At 37.9% G+C, this 18,948-nt stretch overlaps 1 protein-coding gene across 1 annotated transcript; it reads right to left on the bottom strand.

Annotated features, from left to right (window-relative positions):
* Positions 1-1,064: 1,064 nt before the first annotated feature.
* Positions 1,065-8,194, bottom strand: EMC7 (ER membrane protein complex subunit 7). Its single transcript, XM_079309703.1, has 5 exons — positions 7,926-8,194; positions 5,659-5,778; positions 3,680-3,818; positions 3,116-3,196; positions 1,065-1,714 (listed from the first exon to the last, which is right to left on the bottom strand). The coding sequence occupies exons 1-5, from the start codon at positions 8,159-8,161 to the stop codon at positions 1,562-1,564; spliced, it is 729 nt and encodes a 242-aa protein (XP_079165829.1). The 5' UTR covers positions 8,162-8,194; the 3' UTR covers positions 1,065-1,561.
* Between the last annotated feature and the right edge of the window lie 10,754 nt (positions 8,195-18,948).

The raw sequence follows: 18,948 nt of genomic DNA, 5'->3' as shown, positions 1-18,948 counted from the left end.
AATATTTTACTTAGTATGTGAAACAAAAAGACCATTCAAGCAAAACAAAGAGAGCAAAAAACCACAGAAAACACTGCGTTATTTCTTCTCCAACACTTTAAAAATTTACTTAAATCTTATGAATGAGTATTTAGTGTCGTGCAACTTTTATGTTTCCCAGCATAAGTTCTAAATATGTATTCTAAAAGAAATTATAGCCCTCTTCTGTGTATGGCAGAACAAATACATGCATTAGAATCGATTTTGTTTCAGATGTACTTTAAGTAGATGTTAAATACCATTTTTGGAAGCAGATATACATTACCTACACTGCATGGACACTGTTACCCAAGAAGTTACCAACTGCAAAGATGAAGAACAGCATTTATGATTAAAAAAAAATGATAGACTGTTAATAGTGTTTGGCATGTATTGCTGTCATTTTAATCTGCAAATGTTCACTTAGTGAAAAACAATCAGTTCTTTCAACTTTTCTCTGGGTAGCTTGAAAAGATACTGCATAAGAGATATACAGGCATGCTCAAGAAAAAAGTTCTGCCAGTGACAGCATTCCTCAAGAGCCTTACCTTGGAACATAATTTATAAGATGAGCAGAATTTAGCTTCCTACTACACCTTAAGTTTTTTCTTTCATTTTAAAATTAGTTAATTTCAACTTCATTTAAAATTTGTATTAAAAATCTGTATTTGGCTTCAAATCATTTGGCTTTCAAATCATTCCACTGCTAAGGTGAAAGCACAGCACACATGAAAAGAGTAAGAAGCCTCAGTGTAACAGAAGTGATACATGTAATTTAGAAAAAAAAAAATACACAAGATCTTGATGACTATCTCATGCAAGATACCTTGCTTTCTTTTCTCCCAGAGTTTTTAGCAGAAAGTAGATCGGAGTAAAACTAGGAAATACACAGTGGAAAACCTTTGAACTAAAGACTGTGCAGAGAGGCTGTGGAGCCTCCCTCACTGAAGATATCCAAGAAGCATCTGGATGCAATCCCACGCCATGTGCTTCCAACCTTACCCACTTCGTGGTTCTGTAAATTACACAGGCATATGAAAACAGCATAAAATAAAATTATTTTATATGTAACGTGACAGGCTGATACAGAAAATTACTTACCCAGTAAACTCACAATTCCATTTTGAAAGGATGATTTGTTCATTTCAGAACTCAACAAATGTAAAACATTAAAGACATATTAAAACTGAACTTCACTTCTATTATCTTCGAAATTTTTTTATACATTGCCTTAAGACATTTATTACTGTGAAGCACATTGTATAATTTATTTTAATTCTCTGCAGAACAATACAGTTAAATTCATTATCATCAATAACTTTATACAGATACAGTATTGTAGCCATGTCATCTTTTGCTTACTGTCAAGTACAAAACAGCTTATACAGTCTAAAAAAAAGCTACAAACCACACTTGTAGCATAACTTATGTTGTGCCTGGTTAAAGTTTACAGCAGTGGTTTTTTGATCTTTCAAGACAAATAAACATGACACCACAAAATAGCAAACAGCTGTGCAAACTCAGACTTAGGAGGAAGACCTAACTACCTCCTTTTTCCAGAACTACTTTTCCCTGCTTTACTGCTGCTACCACCAGACTTGCTGGAAGATTTTGAAGAGAAAAGTCTTGTCATGAATTCAGACACATCTGGCAGCTCATGGTTGGAATTCAGCATGTTCATCGACTGCTCCATTTCCTGCATGCAAAGATCAGATAATAGCTTGTAACAATTCTGGCTGCATATAAGGCATCAGCTGAATGACTGCATGAGAAAGATACCAAATTTCCCCAAATACTGTTTTAGTTTTGTAGTCCTCCAGGACACATTTTGCTACACAGTTTTATGCAACCACAGCCAAACACCCAGCTACCCAAAACTAAAAGCAGCGGCATATAGAAAATGGTAACCATGTCTTAAGCAGTCTTACAGGGCAACCATCTGATAAAAAAAATCTAGAAGATAAAAATTGTTTATTTTCAGCACAGCTTTTCTCTATATTTAAATGTAGGAATGATAGATCGTTAAGTGCTTTCAAGGCATTTTAGTAGCTTTTGTTACTACTGCATCTATACTATACCTCTACAACAAGCAGAGTTACTAAATAACTAAATTTCTACACAAGCTAGTACTGTGCTGATTTCAGAAAGAAGAAAAAAGTTACTTTGAAAAACATAACAACCTCCATATACTCTACATGTTCTCACTTAACAATTTAATACATGGTCATCTAGGGAATGACATTACAACCTAGTTCTTAAAAACAACTTTTTCCTACTCTTTTCAGGTAAGTCAAATTATAAGCAAAATTCTTCCAAATTAAAAATTTCTCCTTAAGAAGTAGTATTAGTTATCTGATAAGATTATCCAAAGTTTTGATGGTTTTACCATCAGAACAGCCTGTCTATAAGCAGTGTCAGATCAGTGAAAAAAGTAAGGAATACGTGATCATCTTTTTTTAAAACTCAACTTCCAGAGTTCAGCTTGGTTTGAAGTACATACCATGAATACCTAGCATATTTTTGTTTTAAAATCAAAATTATAGCCAAAAGAGCATTACACAGCTCTCATATGCTTTTTAAAGGTATTACTTATTAAAAAAAAAAATACTCAGACACCTATGAAGTACTACTGAAGACAGTGGTCACTTACAGAAAAAGGAGTTTTTAGTTAACTAAGCCTTCAAAAAGCAGCCACCCATTACAGACAACACTTGCAAAAATAAAAGATTTAGCAAACACCTTGAATCTCCATTTTGTCCTAGCCTTCTGCTACTCGGCATTTTGCATGATGAAATGACAATAAATCAGATAATTTAATTACTACATTAAGGCTCCATATCATATACACTACTGTGACATCTGGATTTAACAGTGTACTAAACTGTGGTTTAGGCCGAAGTGCAAGAGAACCCCACATCACACTCAACACACTTGGCACTTATTAAATGACTCATTGTAAAACAGCAACTGTATTAGCTGAATAAATGATACCCATTAAGCCTTCCTTTAAAGTACAGTTTTGTTTTTATTGCTTTTATGTGGCCTGAAATCTCATTATCCTTGGTCTCTCCAATATGCACCAATTGAATGTACTTACCCGCCTCATATCAGGATCACTGGTATTGACAACTTTAGGCAAAAGCACAAATATCAGTAATGGAAGAACCATCATCATCACCTACAGAGAAAACAGGAAATACCTCTTCAGGTTAGTTGCTACTCTAAACACTTTTAGACCTACTAAAATAAAATGAAACTCTACTGAACAGCTGAACTGCATTCTGAAGCAGTAAGACAGTAACACTTGTCAGGAATGAAACCTGGAAAGGGAGTATCGTGCTTTAAACAGCAGTTTTCAAAGTTGGACCAACAAGGCAAATGGTTGTACTCTCTTACACCTGCTGTAATTATGCTTTTGTAACATGTTCCTCTCTGCACTACTAGAACAGCATCACATTGTCAAAGGAAGAGACTACGGGCTATTTTCAGAGGACATACTTTAACAGTGGTATAGGGGGGATGTCAGAGAAAAATTTTCCATGTGTAAGCAAGTATTTCCAAGGAAACAATCCTCTCAGAAGATCAAAGGAAAAACATACATTTTTTCTCAATTGTATTATCCTTAGCATACTTGCAATATTTGTGTGCTGTCTATACATACCATAGGGTTCATGAGGAAATCTGTCCATCCCCAAGATTCCCTCTTTATAAAGTATGAAGGTGGTCCAGAAGATTTCATCTGGAGTGGGTATGGCAGCCTGACAACTTCAGAGGGTTTGATGTAATTCACATACCTTGCTCTATAAGGCAAAATGTAAATAATTGAAAAGATAAACACAGAATATTTAGCAAATAATAAAGAAGATTTTAAAAATCCAAACAAGCTTTAATAAAAGATTACAAACAAAACCATCTGCTATGCAATGTCAGCTAGGCTTTGCTTTTGAAAAGCTGATTTTTCTCAGCAGCGTATTTTATGGAATCAAAAGTAAACCATTTTTGTTACCTAGTAAATGAACAAGAAACCCTATGCTGTTTAGGGTTCAGCTTTGAAAAGTGTTGTGTAGTTTAACCAGTTTGCTCAGGACATCAACTACTTGTGAAGCTAATAGCTTTTCCCTAAGTACATTACTCTACATTTATCAATAATGAATCTCCATCTTTATTATATTACTTCATAAGGTTTTTCCATAGTACATCACTAGTATTCTTTATTTGGGCCTAACATGTAGATAATCACTCAGTACTAACACCTTTGTCATTCTTGACCCATTTTTTATAATTTATGAATATTTATTCATTTTGTGCAACTCCAGGGAAGACTTCTGTCCATAAATAATTTATTCCTTGTGAATTTTTCACTAAATATTCATCTATAAAATGTCTTTCCTTCCTACCTTGTGTCTTTCCATCCTACCTTTCTTCAAAACTTGAGATTTTCAAGTAGATCTTTTCAAGTACACCTGTTATCCATATGCCGTTTGCTCCTTCCAGTTATTACATAATTTTTAAGGCAGCACATCCCTTAGAAAAGCCCTGTTGACATTTTCACCAAATACCACCATTTTTCATGCATCTCTTACTCTTCAACTGCATTCCTCATTGTAGTTTCTATCAGATGGACTGGTAGAGATGCCAAGCCTCCTGCTACTTTCCTCTGCAAATGTATCCCACCAATTTACTCCACATCAAATTTGTTACCTAACTATTCCTTAGATACACCAACAGTGCTAAGGGCAAGGTTATACCCAATATTTTGTCTGTATCTTTGTATCTGTTACATATTAATTATTGCCAGTAAGATGCTAACAAAGTATAAAAATTCCATAAAATTTGGAAAAAACTAGGCTTAAAAATAATTACATTTTGACTATAATTATGCATTACAACTATTATATTATATTTTAATTATAAACAGACTGTTCGCACTGTTTTCAGTGAGATTTCAATTTTTAACCTCCCCTAAATACACTGCAGGAGTATTTACACTGATGTTTGTATACCTAAAAGTTAAGATGCTATGTGTGTGCTTGAATAAAGAAAAATTAACTATGAGCATTTTCATCTACATGAAAATCACCTTAACACCTTAATAGATTTTTCTGTATTACTGAATAGTCTGCAGTTACAGTCAAGAATGGTTTGGCCCCAACATAAAAACAAGCCAACAATCCTACAGAAATAATGCAAACTGGCAACTGCTAGTATTTACCATAACTGTAGCAATTGTCCTGTAGGGATGCAACAGAAATATTTAAAAATTTCATTGTGCCAAGTCCTGACAGTACATTTATTAAAGAAAAGGAAATAGGAAGAAGGGGGGAAAAATAAGTGTTGACAAATAATAAAGCAATTAACTAGTTTAAGCCTAGATTTTATTTCAGGATAGCTGCATAGAAAAATAATAAAAGCAAACAAACAGATAAACTTCTAATATCTCTTTTCTCTTATTTCAGGCCATAAATATGAAAGGAAGAAAGACATCAGACTTTGAGAAACTTGATTCTAGAAGCTAAAGAAGCTGACACATACAGTCTGAGATGGAACAGCAGACCTACAGCACTGCTTCTGTGAGTTCTTACACTGTGCTGTCAAGCACACATAATTCATCAATACAGAGGCATATCAGGAAAGGCTCACCTCATTTTGCCTTTTGAAGTTATGTCAACTCGTACGGGTTCAAATTTATGAGCAGGGGATATAACTTCCACAACATAAGATCCTGAAGGTACATCATGAACCACAAAACTTCCATCTGTCCTGAAAAAAACAGTGAGTTCCACGACATTTCAGTATGCTCCAGAATATAAGACAGGGTGCTCTGTTAGTGTATTTTTTTTATAGCTGTATTATTCTGTATTACAAATCTTAATATAATCACAATGACCAAAAGGAAAATTTAAATCAAATCAGCACTCAAAATATCAAGCCCCTTAAGTTCATCAGTGCATGCTGCAATAGGAGCAGAAATTCCCTGTTAGGTTAAAGATTTTGTTGTGCCCTCAAGGTGCTGTCTTGCTGGAGGAGTAATTTAACAGCCCGAATAAGACCTGAAATAAGTTTTATTTCACGTATTCAAGTGATGGCAGAAGTAATTTACACCTTCCTTCCTCCTTCTCAAATACATACAATGAAGTTGACTTTGCTTCAGTGCTTCTGCTGAAAGCAAAAGCCCCCAGATTGACATTCTACACAGTGTGGGTGGGTATGAGGGACAATCTGCAATGCACAAAAACAGCAATTTGTGCCTTTGTTGAAAAATAGCAGTTTTTACTTCTAATTGCTCCCTTTAGGACCAGCCCACGCTGGAAAGCTCAGTCACAGCAACAAGGAAACTAAGAGCTCTGAACATGTACACAGAAGGGATTTTTACACAGGTGGCTTTTATTTTAAAATATGAAACTTGAATATTCGATGAAAATATTAATAAAAGGTTACTTGCAAGCTTCAACACTAGTTGCCTTAAAGGTACAGAAGTTTTCCTCCTATGTGTTTCCAGAAGTCTCCAGTAAGAAAAACCTGGTGTTCTCTATTCTATTAAAAGCAACATCAAAGATGATGTGTCATCATCTTTTCTAAAAATAAGATTCAAAGTTCAGACAAAATTTTGTTCAAAGGGCAAAAAATGCAATAAACCCTAACAAATTAGTAATATGCACCAGTAAAAAAAAAAAAAAAAAAGAACCTTCTTAAAAGAGAATTCTCAAAGAACTTGTCATTATGTCCATCAACCACATCTCTAAGAAGCAGAACACTTACAGACCTACCCACCTCTATGTGATGACCTGAATCCCTAAGAATGCTTACACTGTCTGATATTGCAACTGCTATAACAATGTTTCCCTGAGAATTTCCTTTTAATTTTTCATTCTTTACAGTATTGGAGAAATTTAGAGTTTCAATTAAACATTTAGAAATTTGACAACCTGATAGCCAGTACTGAATCAGCTCCCAAGTATGATGTAAGGCTCTCATAACTTGTTTGTAGTGGCTTAGCAGGTGCTACACTGACAAGATTCTACAAGATCTGCAGAGTAGAATCTGTTGTGTTAATGTATTGACAGAACCCAAAGTTAAACTTAACTTCTATTGCAGAGGGATGAGTTTAAAATTATGAATATTTATGAGGATATGTTGTACTTGCATATAATCTCAGTTTTATGCATATTTTTAAAACAATTTATTATACTGCATTGAGAATCACAAAGGAGAATTGAGGATTTATTTCTACTCTTGAAATTATGACAGTATTTCAGTTCTTAGATTCTCTAGATATTTTGCTTATCTGAATATATCCAGTACCATCCAAGTCTGAATAAGACAATGATTCTTTACAGCTTCCAGCTACCTTTGCACGAAGTTGTGTGAAGGAATAAAGCCATGTCCCTTAATTAGCTTACACCAGTACAGTTCAAGTTTTTCACGGGTACTCTTAACACAGAACTACAACTGTAACTTCTGCCATGAAGGAACATATCTCCACATCGGGTGAATTCGCAGCCAAGGTGAGGTTTTCTTATACAAGAAATGGCAGAATTTACAGCAGAAGCTGAGAAGAAACACGGTCCTCCAGACAGTGCAAACGCGTTTGTGGTTTCTGTTTTAACTGGTTTTTTTTGCTTTTTAAATTAAAACACTGTTCCTACGTTTTTGGCCAGCAACCTGAGCCATCAATTTGGACAGGTCAGCAAGGCTGAGGCCAAACCCTGCGGCTCCGCAGGCTGGCCGTGCCCAGCCCCATACAGGGCAGCGGCCCAGTGCTGACAGTACCGCCAGCAGCGCAACCCGGCTCCGTGACTCCACCATCCGCAGCCGTGCGCGGCTCGCCGGGACGCGGCCGAGCCCTGCGGGAGGAGCCGTGCCCGCCATCCCGGGCCCCGCCGCCCCAGCCCCCGCCCGCCGCTCACTTCAGGAAGCCGACGTGCTCCTCCCCGTCCACCAGCACCCGGGCCCCCGCGATCCAGTCCTGCGGCTTCACCCCGGGCACCACGGCCCGGCCCTCGATCTTAAACCGCTCGCCGGGGCCCGCGCCGCCCGACGGCTCCGCCGGCCCGACGGGCTCCGATCCGCGGGCGCCGCGGGGCAGCGGCGCCGCCGAGAGCCAGAGCAGCGCCAGCCACAGGCCCCCGCCCCGCGCCGCCATGGCCGCGCGCCGCCCGCCCCGCGCCGCTCCGCGCCTGCGCCGCCGCGCGCGGGACCGGCCCCGCCCCCTGTGGCCCCGCCCCCGAGCCCGCGGCGCGCGCCCGTTCACTTCCGGCTGCGGCCCCGGACCCAGCCGGGGTGGGCAGGGCTGGGGGCGAGCCTTGTGCTCGGTCTGGGACTAAAAGCAAAGGATGAGTTGCCACTTAAAACACGGAGTGACAGAAATGTGAACCTCAAAAAGTAGATGTGCAAAAAGTTCATGTATCTTCCGTGGTAATGGGTATACTTGAAATCTTAATAGTTGTTATGAAAAGACTAACAAACATTTTCTAGGGAGAAAAGTAACAAAAAAGAAAATCTCGCGAAAGATTAAAATTGACCTAAAGCGTCATCTTTTACAGTGATTTATAGTTTGTTTGATTAGTTACAATAGATTAGTTACTTAGCAGGGAGAAAGAGTTACGGGAGAAACCAGGAGGGCTCTAACACCTTCCCTGCCCCTGATTTCCCTGCACCAAGCACCTCCTGTTGTGTCACATGTATTCATTGTCACGGTGGGGCTACACTTGCTTCCTTTTACCTCTCTTATTTATGTCAGAGTTAATTACTGAACCTGTGGAAAACACTACCATTAAACGGGATGAACCCGGTCATCAGCTGATAATAAAAATACTGCATTATGCTAGGCGTGATTTTAAAAGCGTAGGTCATCCTGTGTCAGTGGGATGTTGTGAATTATTTGTCTATTAGTGGCTTTGAGCTGTTCCTACTCTGGAGAAAATCAGCAAGATGAATGATCTATGAGGTTCTTCTGTCATATTAGCTCACAAACACTTCAAACTCCATCAGTTTTGGGGGTGGAAACCTAAGAATCACAGAACTGAACAGTGTTAAAAGTATTCACCAACAGAACCACTAAGCAGAAGCATTTATGTTAAAGCTATTGGCAACGTTCTTTCCAGTACAACACCACAGACAGACATCATCTTCATAGTGACAATTAGTGTAAAAATGCTCCTTTTTAAAAAACATCCTCAAGGAACTGTATAAGGATACTGTCAGATCACAGTATGAATGATCATGCCCTCCAGTTTTGCAGATTTCCTCATCCTAATATGTTGTTTTTATAAGCTAGATAATACAGTTTCTTGGTTTAAATCCTTGGAGAACTCAAAGAAAAAGACCCTGTATTTGTTCTTTCGTAATCTAATCCAAGAAGTTTCTCTCTATATATATCATACTGTTAACAAATTGAGTAGCTAATTAAACAGTATCTTGCTTTATCCAATAGTTGCACTGGCATGCACCCCTTTTCAGTGTTAGGTTAGTAGTCCCTTGTCCTCTCACCATGTAACTTCTTTACATTGAAAGTTCTCTTCCATACAGACATATCAGTTACCATATTTTTAAGTGTACACAACTTAGAAAAAAATTAATTTGGTTGATTACTGCCTTTTTCTGGTTAAAACTAGCTACAGCAGCAGCTTGAGTGGATTGCACAATGCTATTTTAATAGTTTTGATATCGTGCTGTGGCTGTTTGTCTTTTAGGTAAAAAGAACAAATCCCAGAACAACAGTAGGACAAATAAACAGAGACATAAAACCATCCAGGTATATATTTATCAAAATAATTAGTACATCAGCTGGGATGCTACCTGTTTTTATTCTGGAAGGAATTTTACTATTAGCAAAGTTGTTTCTGCAGCTTGATTTCAAGTAAATCTCTTATCAAAAGACAGATAAAACTGCCAAGTAACAGTTTCAGTTCAATCAAAACAACCTAACAATTCTATGAACTTGAAAATGCAGTCAAGAATGACCTCCATGTTTTGTATTTATCTCTTTATTGATGGATTCACTCCTTGAGTAGCAGCTACACAGAAAATTGCAGAGGAAAAATTTTGGTTTTGTCTGAGTTGTTTCAACCAGCTGTCACTAATGCTACAGAACTGTCAGCCAGATGGATGAGAGCTGACAGCCCCTAATGGGTTGAACAAAGAGAAGGCCTAAATTAATGTAATGCCATCACACTGGTAACACTCAAATCTCTGTCTCCAGATTCTTGTCACCTTTAGTTTCACATACAAATTGAAAAAGAAGAGGAAACTTCTTAAATCCCTCTGAATGAAACATCACAATCCAAGATCATCACAGCTGTTTACAAAGAATTAAGTGGTTTGGAGTACTGTTGTATACTCTTAAGTAATAAGAGAGATTTTAATCCCCCAAGGATAAAAGGAGTTTGCAAAAAATGTAGCAGAACTTATTGTTTGATGAATCCTTTTCACAGTCAGAATGCTAGCAAAACTTGCTACGTATCTTTTGTCACCATTATTAAAGCATTTAATTAATCTTTGAAAATGTCTGTGTAATTGCTCTGAAGACTTTTCTTTCAATAAAGCCAATAGCACTCTGGCCAGTATTTAAATATTTGCTCTGGAAAATGAAGGTAATTTTTTTTTTATACTGGTTTACTGTAATACACCAGACAGATGCTGAACCTCCAACAGCAGCAGTCCAAAATCTGTTTTGTGCATGACTCAGGCTGGATATGCAGAGGTATTGACTTTGACCAGACAAGCAGGGAGCACCTTCAGCCATCTGCCTCTAATCTTACCATAATCTTTGAGTCAGTCCCCCAATATAGATACACAGATAACAACACTCAACACACCAGATGAGTAATGCTGGTTCACAAATGCAAAGACACAAAGAATAAATAAGAACTACACGTGCATTGGAATACTCATAGCTACATCCTACTTGGTTTTTGAAGGTGAGAAGAAATCAAAATGCCCAGCCAAGCAAGCAGATTTATGAGAGTACATAAGCTGAAGATAGATGGAAGAGTTTGCTATAAGACCACAGCCAGGTAACTCATTTACTGAGCTCTCTCCTACCCAAGGAGCTTTACTATGATTAAAAACAAAATTAACAAAAATTGCACTGCATATTTCTTTCAAGACCATTAAAAAATAAATTATTGTAGTGTGCCATCTACTGGCAATTTACTGTGCTACACCAGAAACGATAACACGGAGGGAAAAGTCAGGATTGCAGCCTAATTTTAGCCTGAGTCTTCTTGCTCTTTTGAATGTAAGATGCCCTGAGAGGGTCTCTGACTTGGGGCAGAAAGTGCAAGGCCATCTTCAGTTGCTCCAAAATCCCAGGCTGCTTCAAACAGATTGCCATTCAAAGAATAAACAGTGAAGGTGATGGAAGGTCTGGAGCACAAGAAGCAGCTGAGGGAGCTGGTGTTTTTTAGCCTGAAGGAGGCTCAGGGGAGACCTTATTGTTCTTTAAAACTATCTGAAAAGAAGTTGCAGCAATGTGAGGATCAACCTCTTCAACCAAGTAACAAGTGGCAGGAAGAAATGGCCTCAAATTGCACAAGGGGAGGTTTAGATAGAATATTAGCAAAAAATTCTGTATCAAGAGTTGTCAAGCACGGGAAACAGGCTGCTCAGGGAAGTGGTGAAGTCCTCATTCCCGGAAGTATTTAAATGACTCAGATGTGATGCTTAGGGATACAGTTCAGTGGACTTGGCAGTGTCAGGTTACTGGTTGGACTCGATGACCTAAGATGTCTTTGGCAACCTAAATGATTCTATGTTGGGGCAGAAAATCTCTTAATCCCCTGCAAACTCTGCAGTTGTCAGAATAATTCCTACATCTCCAACATGTCCACCCCCACAGCAGGGAGTCAGCATGTTCAATTGAGGACTTTCCTGTCTCAGAGAGATAATATTTCCCTACTCCCTTCTTTCCTTTCACCTCAAGTTGACCAGATAAACTTGTTTAGGACTTTTTTTTCCACAAATGAATTGTTTTCATCTTCTTATATGTTCAAAACCACAAACAGGATACTGTACTTTGGCACACTTATCCTAGGAGATAGCAAATACTGGCATTGAGATTGCAAGATGATAGCAGGTTTTGTCTGGAAACTGAACTCCTCTTTACTAAATAAAAATTTATTCTTCAGTGGAGAAAATTTAATTAATAGCTTAAGTGCAGGGAAAAGGAGCATAATTTTCCTGTTGTAAAAATTTCCAGATTCCCTCATGCAAGCAGACCAAATATGTAACATGATGGTAACATGGAAGTCAGTTTTACAGTACTTTGACTACATTCCTCATCTGCTCCTGCTCTCTGTAAAAATTTTTTCCTACATATCTGTTAAGCAGAAACTGTGCATTAACCATGCAAGCAGTAGGTTTAATAATTGCAGCATTCATTAAGCTGACTAGGTAATAAGCTATAACCCACAAAATGGTGCTACACACGTCCTCAGATTCCTGTGTTGTTACTTGTGTGGACAACACCTGTAATCATCCACATGAGGCTAGAGTGACACATCGGTATGATGGTTGGGTTCTAAAAATATAAGCAGTTTAGAATCCTTGTTTTTTGGTATGCAGTTTAAGTGCTGTTCTTTCTTTACATCTGGGTTTTATTTCCATAATGCCACAAGGTGGCCTCCACATAATACAGCATTATCATCACATCCTTCACAGAATGACATATGAAAGCATGCTTTTGCTTTACTGCAGTGTTAGCAATAGACCACCACAAAATGACATTTTCTTTCATTTCAGGCTCAAGAAGCTTACGTGCTGTGCAGAATTGGTTCACATCTGACAGGAGATCAGAGAACACAAAGCAGCTGCAAGCACTTTCATAGGATGTTTTACCAGAGAGAAGCTTGTTCAGGAACCAAGTGTGTGACACACTCACAGAGCAGGTCTGGAAGTTGTCTGCCCTGCAGAGAGTCTGGGAAAGCCTGCATCCAGGGCTGCAGTAATTCAAACAGCATTAAGCAGTTGCTTAAATTACACTGCAGTTACTTCTGTGCTAGGAAGACCTGAAGGAAGAAAGGCCAAAAGTAGCAGAGATCTTCTTCCTGGCTGGAAGTGAAACCAGTTCTGGCCTATCAGAAAGTTGGTGCTGGTTGTCAAGGATGTGAACGACTAAAGCCCACTAAAGATTGATTTGCACTATTTCAAAGATGCCTGTTACTGGGGTTTTTGTTTGTTTGTTTTGTGTTTTTCTTTTGTTACTGTTGTTTTGGGGTTTTTTGGGGGGGACATGGGAATTTTTTTTTTTACACAGTTTGTAGTGGAACTTAAAAGTATAACAGTGCAAGTGGAACAGCATTTTCTAGATTATAAACATTTCTTTGGCGTATTAAAAATATTACAAAAGCAATTATAGTGTGTACTATTTGCAAATCTAGATTCAAACTAAATATGAAAAGTAGTACAACCTGTGAGCTTGAAATATTTGACAGAGCAAAAGGAACAAAGCTGGGTTTTAAACTCCTTTTCTCATTTACAGAGAAAATTACAGTGGCTCTGAATTGAAGTGTATCATCAGCAGTAGCTGTAGAAACCTCTTTTAAACATAATCTGTCAATTTTTGAGAAGCTGAGAACTGCAGCTCTCATTGGTTTTAAGTTGATCTGTACACACCTTGCTTGTACAAGGCTGGCATTTGAGATCATTAACCCCACATGTGCACAGCTGATACCTAAACAAGTTTACAAAGTTGCTATTTCTTTGAAATTCAACACATAAAAGAATTACTATTGGTAACTTTTCCCCCCTCTCCTCTTTCAATGTATTAACATACAATTCTCCTGTAACTTTTTTCAAGCTACTGTTGAAACAAGCAACTTTTGTTCTTCTGTCCTTCAATCTTTGTCTTGTTTATCTGAATGAAATAATTTGGAGGTGCTAAACCTCCACTACACTTTAAGTAAGCTAAATATGAATCTTGTTTTTATCTTTGAAGTGCATTCCTATTTGTGTGAGTTTCTATGCTGAATCAGACTGTGCAAGTAAAGACATGCCTGAGTGTGTACATGACAGAGAGCTGCTCAAATGTCCCACTGTGGGGAACTGCACACATTATCTATCATTAATCAATGGCAAACAAGCTCATTTTCTGTGCGTTGTTACATTGCTATTCAGTGTGTTAAACAGTTTCATTAAAGCAACGTGATTAACAGCTTTGCAATAAGTAGTACTTCCTGTTTGACTCAAATATATCTATGTCAGCCTTAGACTAGAGGTAACAGTCCTATGGGAATACAGTGATTCCACCTATGTTATATTAATGCCTATTTTTTAAACTTTAATAATTTAGCCTGATGCAGGATTTGCCAATTCCCAAATAAGCACTATGGGGTTAAATGAAATAATTTTTAGATTTATAATACTAGGATTATTATATAAAGTCCTTCCAATTACAGCATGAAGTTTTGTACTTGCCATGTGATTCATGGATTTGGAAGCCTATGTTTCCTTCTCTGTTTTTTGATCTAAATTAAAAATGGCTCATTTTTCTATTTCTCATACACTTTTGGAAGAAAATAAGGACAATGCCTTTTCTTCCATCTAGTACTTGCTTTCATTATTTGAAGATACACTGTAAATATATTTAACAGCAGGCTCCTGTGGGAAGCTCTGTATAATGGTTGGTAAAATCCAAGGCTCACTGGAAGTAGTAGCTTTGCTGCAGATAGCAAAAGTCCTGAATTCAAATTAGTGCTTTGCTTTTAGATTCCTATTGTAGGCAAATAAAGTAACTATGATCTAGTGAAAGAGTGCTGCAGGGTTTAATTTTAAACTTTTACTATCTCCTGCAAGCCTGAAGAATTCAGCAAAGCATCTTAAAACTGGTGTTCATTCCAGGTGACAGAGGCTCTGCTGTCTAGTTTAGAATGACTTCCTGAAAGTGTAAAGATATGTCAAAATATTAGGAGGAGGAAACAAAATCAAGTAATTGCCAGGACTGCTTTGTTTTCATGCAGAAGTTGTTGGGACAGATGGGCAAGAAACAGTGCATAAACTCTTAAAAATATAAATTGCACTGAGGTCCCAGGTAATACCTGTCCAGAAAAGAAACAGCCTCAATCAAACCCACCACTCTGCTCATCTCTGAAAGTGATAATGTTATGTGCTATCCCTTTGTGCATAAAATAGTGTGATGCTCAATGAAAAAGCAACTGGCCCTTTTAAACACTGAAGTGTAGGTAGTACCTGGAAGAGGAGCATTCTTCAGCAAGACCACAGAGAGCTTGGGCTCAGGGGAACCACATGCAAGTCCCACTGCAGGCTTTTACACAGCCCAGTATCTAGCTGGACAGTCTCTGCGGCAGACCAAACACAAGAAGATAAGAAAGTCTGAGCTTGTGCATTCAAAATTGGAAGATCCTCCTTGCTGGAGCCATCTGATTTAAATTAGATCTTCCTCTCATTGTTGAGGTCATAAAATTCAATTCTATTACTGCAAAGCCAGCACAGATGATATTTTCATCAAAAACTGTACTGCTCCTAAACACCAGTGAAGATATTATTTTGGACTATTAAAATCAGTTCAAGTTCTGAATGCATTTCCTGGCCAAAAGACAACCTCATATAAATGCCTGAAAAATGAGACAATTATGCTAAACCAGAAACACATGGACAGCAGTATCTTGGCAACATACCTTGGGGCTAATGGATAGAAACTGGTCTGTATGGTAGGAAAAATATCATAAGGTGAGTAAATACCACAAAAGAACCACAGACAAATCAATTTTGTCAGGAAAAAGATTGAATGAGGATAATAAGATCTGTAGATTAGTGATTTTTCAATATAGAAGCCGATTACAATCAAGATTTAGATTTGGTGAGTTTACAAAGGAAGAGGGGTCTTACAGCTCCTTTCACATAAGCAGAATCCTTGACATCAGAACTGTTTCAACCAAACTAAACTTGAAGGAATCACCAGAGGCTAAATGCTCATTTTCTAGATCTCAGAGTGAACTATCAAGTAAGAAAGCAGCATCAGGAGTGTGTATGCTAAATCCTGCAAACAGAAATGCTGAAATATGCTTTGCTAGTCCCTAAGGTAAAAGCTGAAGTTAGCAAGCTGCTAGTTGAGAAGAAAAGCTCCAAGGGCGTTTTCCTCTTATTTACAGCCCTTCAGAGTAAGGTGGCTGAGGTCACAAACCAAATGTTCACTTAGAAAGTAAACTAAATCACAGTGCACTAACCCTGAAAAATCCCAAACAATTTGTAATCTTGGAGACTCCATGCTCAGAAAGGCATTCTTATGTCCTCTTTTTAATGAAAAATGGAGGGCAGCATTTCTTGTCCCTTGGCTGCAGCAGTACTTTATGATAGAAACAAGTGAATTCTAGTGGTTTTTTTGTTTGGGTTGAGTTTTAAATTGCTGTTTGTGATTTGGTGGTTTTTGTTGGGTGGTTTTATGTCTGTGTTCCTCTTCCATCCTCCCCCCTTTGTGATTTTTAGCTTTAGTAGCAACCTTCTCTGTTCATCTGGAAAGCAACTAATCTGCTTTTTGAGTCAAGAATTGTGAGGTGAAAAGAATCCCTTTAGAGATGTTAAGGGACATGCCACCATTAGAAACATAGATGTATTGGAGTGCACAGCAAAGAGCAAAAATGATACTTCTGCACAGAAATGAATGCAAATGTGCTTATACAGCATTTTGTGAACATAACACATCTTCACTCTACCCAACATCCTGATTATTTTGTGTGGTCAGAAAACCGTGAAAGACATAAGCTTGTAAAATAAAAATTCAAATTGGCACCAACAAATTTAAAGAACTGCACTGAGAGGGAGAAGCAAGATGGGTGAATAGGAAAAAATCCCCAACCTAAACCAACAAATCACTCACTCCTAAGCAGCAGGATTTCTCCCTAACTAGTCACCAGCCTGCCATTTGCAAAGGTTCAGAACTGTAGGCATTTTTAATTAATAGCCAGTACAGTATTGGTAGGATACTCATGTTTAAAAACATTTATACATACACATACCCTCTTAATACAACAGCTTCATCTTAAATATCATAGTGGCCTTACAGTTGCTCTGTGTAGGGCACAATCCTAAATCTGAGTTTTCACAGTTCAATAGCACTGAGTTGTTTTGTAGAACCTGGAAGACCTGAGGGACAAGACATCACTTGGGAAACTAGGTGTGCCAAATATGAAAGCATTTTATTCTCACTTGGATAAGTGACAAAGATTTGGAGCTGGAAATTCAGCCAAGCAGATGTGCCCCAACATGTCAGAGGGGTGGAAAAGCAGCAACTGTGAGGAAATATTACTGCTCTGTGAGCATCAGTCTCCAGCCTTCCTTTGTGAAGTGCCTCACTGCTGTGGATTAGGCACATAGGACTGGAAAGACTTCCAGTTATCATCATCCACACAACATCCCAACAATCACAGGCACCCTTTACAGGTATTGGGAAGTTTTGTCCTGTGTCTTAAATACTCTTCCTTCCCCAGTTTTATGCAATTCCCTACACTGACACCCAGGACAGCACATATTGGCCACAGTCCCCATTAGAATGTGCCCCTGTTCAAGCCCTTAACTCCTGTAACAATTACTGATGCCACCACTCAGAGGACAGTATTTTTAGAGATACCTTGCAGCACTACCCCATCATCCAATTAACAGATTTAGAAAACTCCGTCTGCTCTCTTTATCCAAAAACACCTTAACTGTAACAGCTTAACAAAGAAGAAAGAAGGAAAAAAAGGAGGAAAAAAAAAAAAAAAAAGAGAGAAAGCCTCAAAAGGCTCTAAGAAAATTTATGCGAAAAGACAGTTGCTCCAGTGGGCAGGGTTCCCTTTGTAGCCTCACAAACTGCTACTCTGCTTATTCTTATGCCAATGCTGGCTGCTGGCACAGAATTACTCCAGAGTTAACACTCCCAACGATCACCACTCATTTTGGCTGATTAAAAAGTCAAGCTTTTTAGACTTACCAAAGCACAAGGTTGAAAACAAAACTTGCCAGCTATTTCTTTAGTCCTGCTTTGCTTTACTGCTTCACTAATAATAGCCTAAACCTTACAATGTTGCAAATCAAGTTTTATCACTACTTGTACCATGATGGTTAAATTGTATTTTTGTAATTTACTGTTTCCTGCAGCTGGAATACAAGGTGGCAGAGTCATCCAGAAACTAACTAATGTAGCAAGGTTGGTTTCTTTTTCCTGTTCAGTCAGAAACTTGTTATTTTAATAACTAAGATTTTAAGCAAACACACATAAATGCTTGTGCCTTTAAGCTTCAAGACAAAGTACTATTAGAAGACATAGAAAGTATTAAGAGATTTCTGCTCCCCAAATACAACAAATAGCTCCTTTCTGCATTCATTGTAGCAATTTCATCAGAATAGAAAGAGTAGTTTTAGTTTTTTACAGCCAAGAGCTGTTAAGATTTCAACTCCCCAATAATCCATTATTCCACTTTTATCTAGACTAAGTAGGTAATAGGACAGCTGATTCACATGAGAAGACATTTCAATAGTAATGAAATGTGCACTGTCCTAACAGCTGCCTGTTTATATTTGTGCAATATCCCCATTTAGATCCAAACATGCCAGAGGTTTCTTGTATGTGGCAACCCTCTTCTGAAACCCTCCTAAAAATCATTTAACACTTGCAGAAAAGAAGTTTGTCTCATGCAGAAGAGATGTAATGAAACCCTGTTATCACAAGACAAAAAGATCAGCTATTTTTCTGAAGGTGGAATACTTACTGCACTAAATCTTTAAATCCAAAGAATATCTGAAATTAATAGAAATGGCAACTGCAAGATCCAAACATAATTTGGACTTTTTGAAAGTCCAAAGTTCAATATTCAATTTGACAAAGAGACATCATAAATTGCAAGAGCTATTTTAAACTGTCTACAGGTCACTTTAAAGTATGATACTAGTGTGCATATGTATTTCAACACACTTGCAACAGCAGGCAGTAACTTT

The sequence above is a fragment of the Erithacus rubecula genome, assembly GCF_903797595.1.
Source record: "Erithacus rubecula genome assembly, chromosome: 6".
Taxonomy (NCBI): domain Eukaryota; kingdom Metazoa; phylum Chordata; class Aves; order Passeriformes; family Muscicapidae; genus Erithacus; species Erithacus rubecula.
This window is presented reverse-complemented; position numbering and strand designations above follow the sequence as displayed.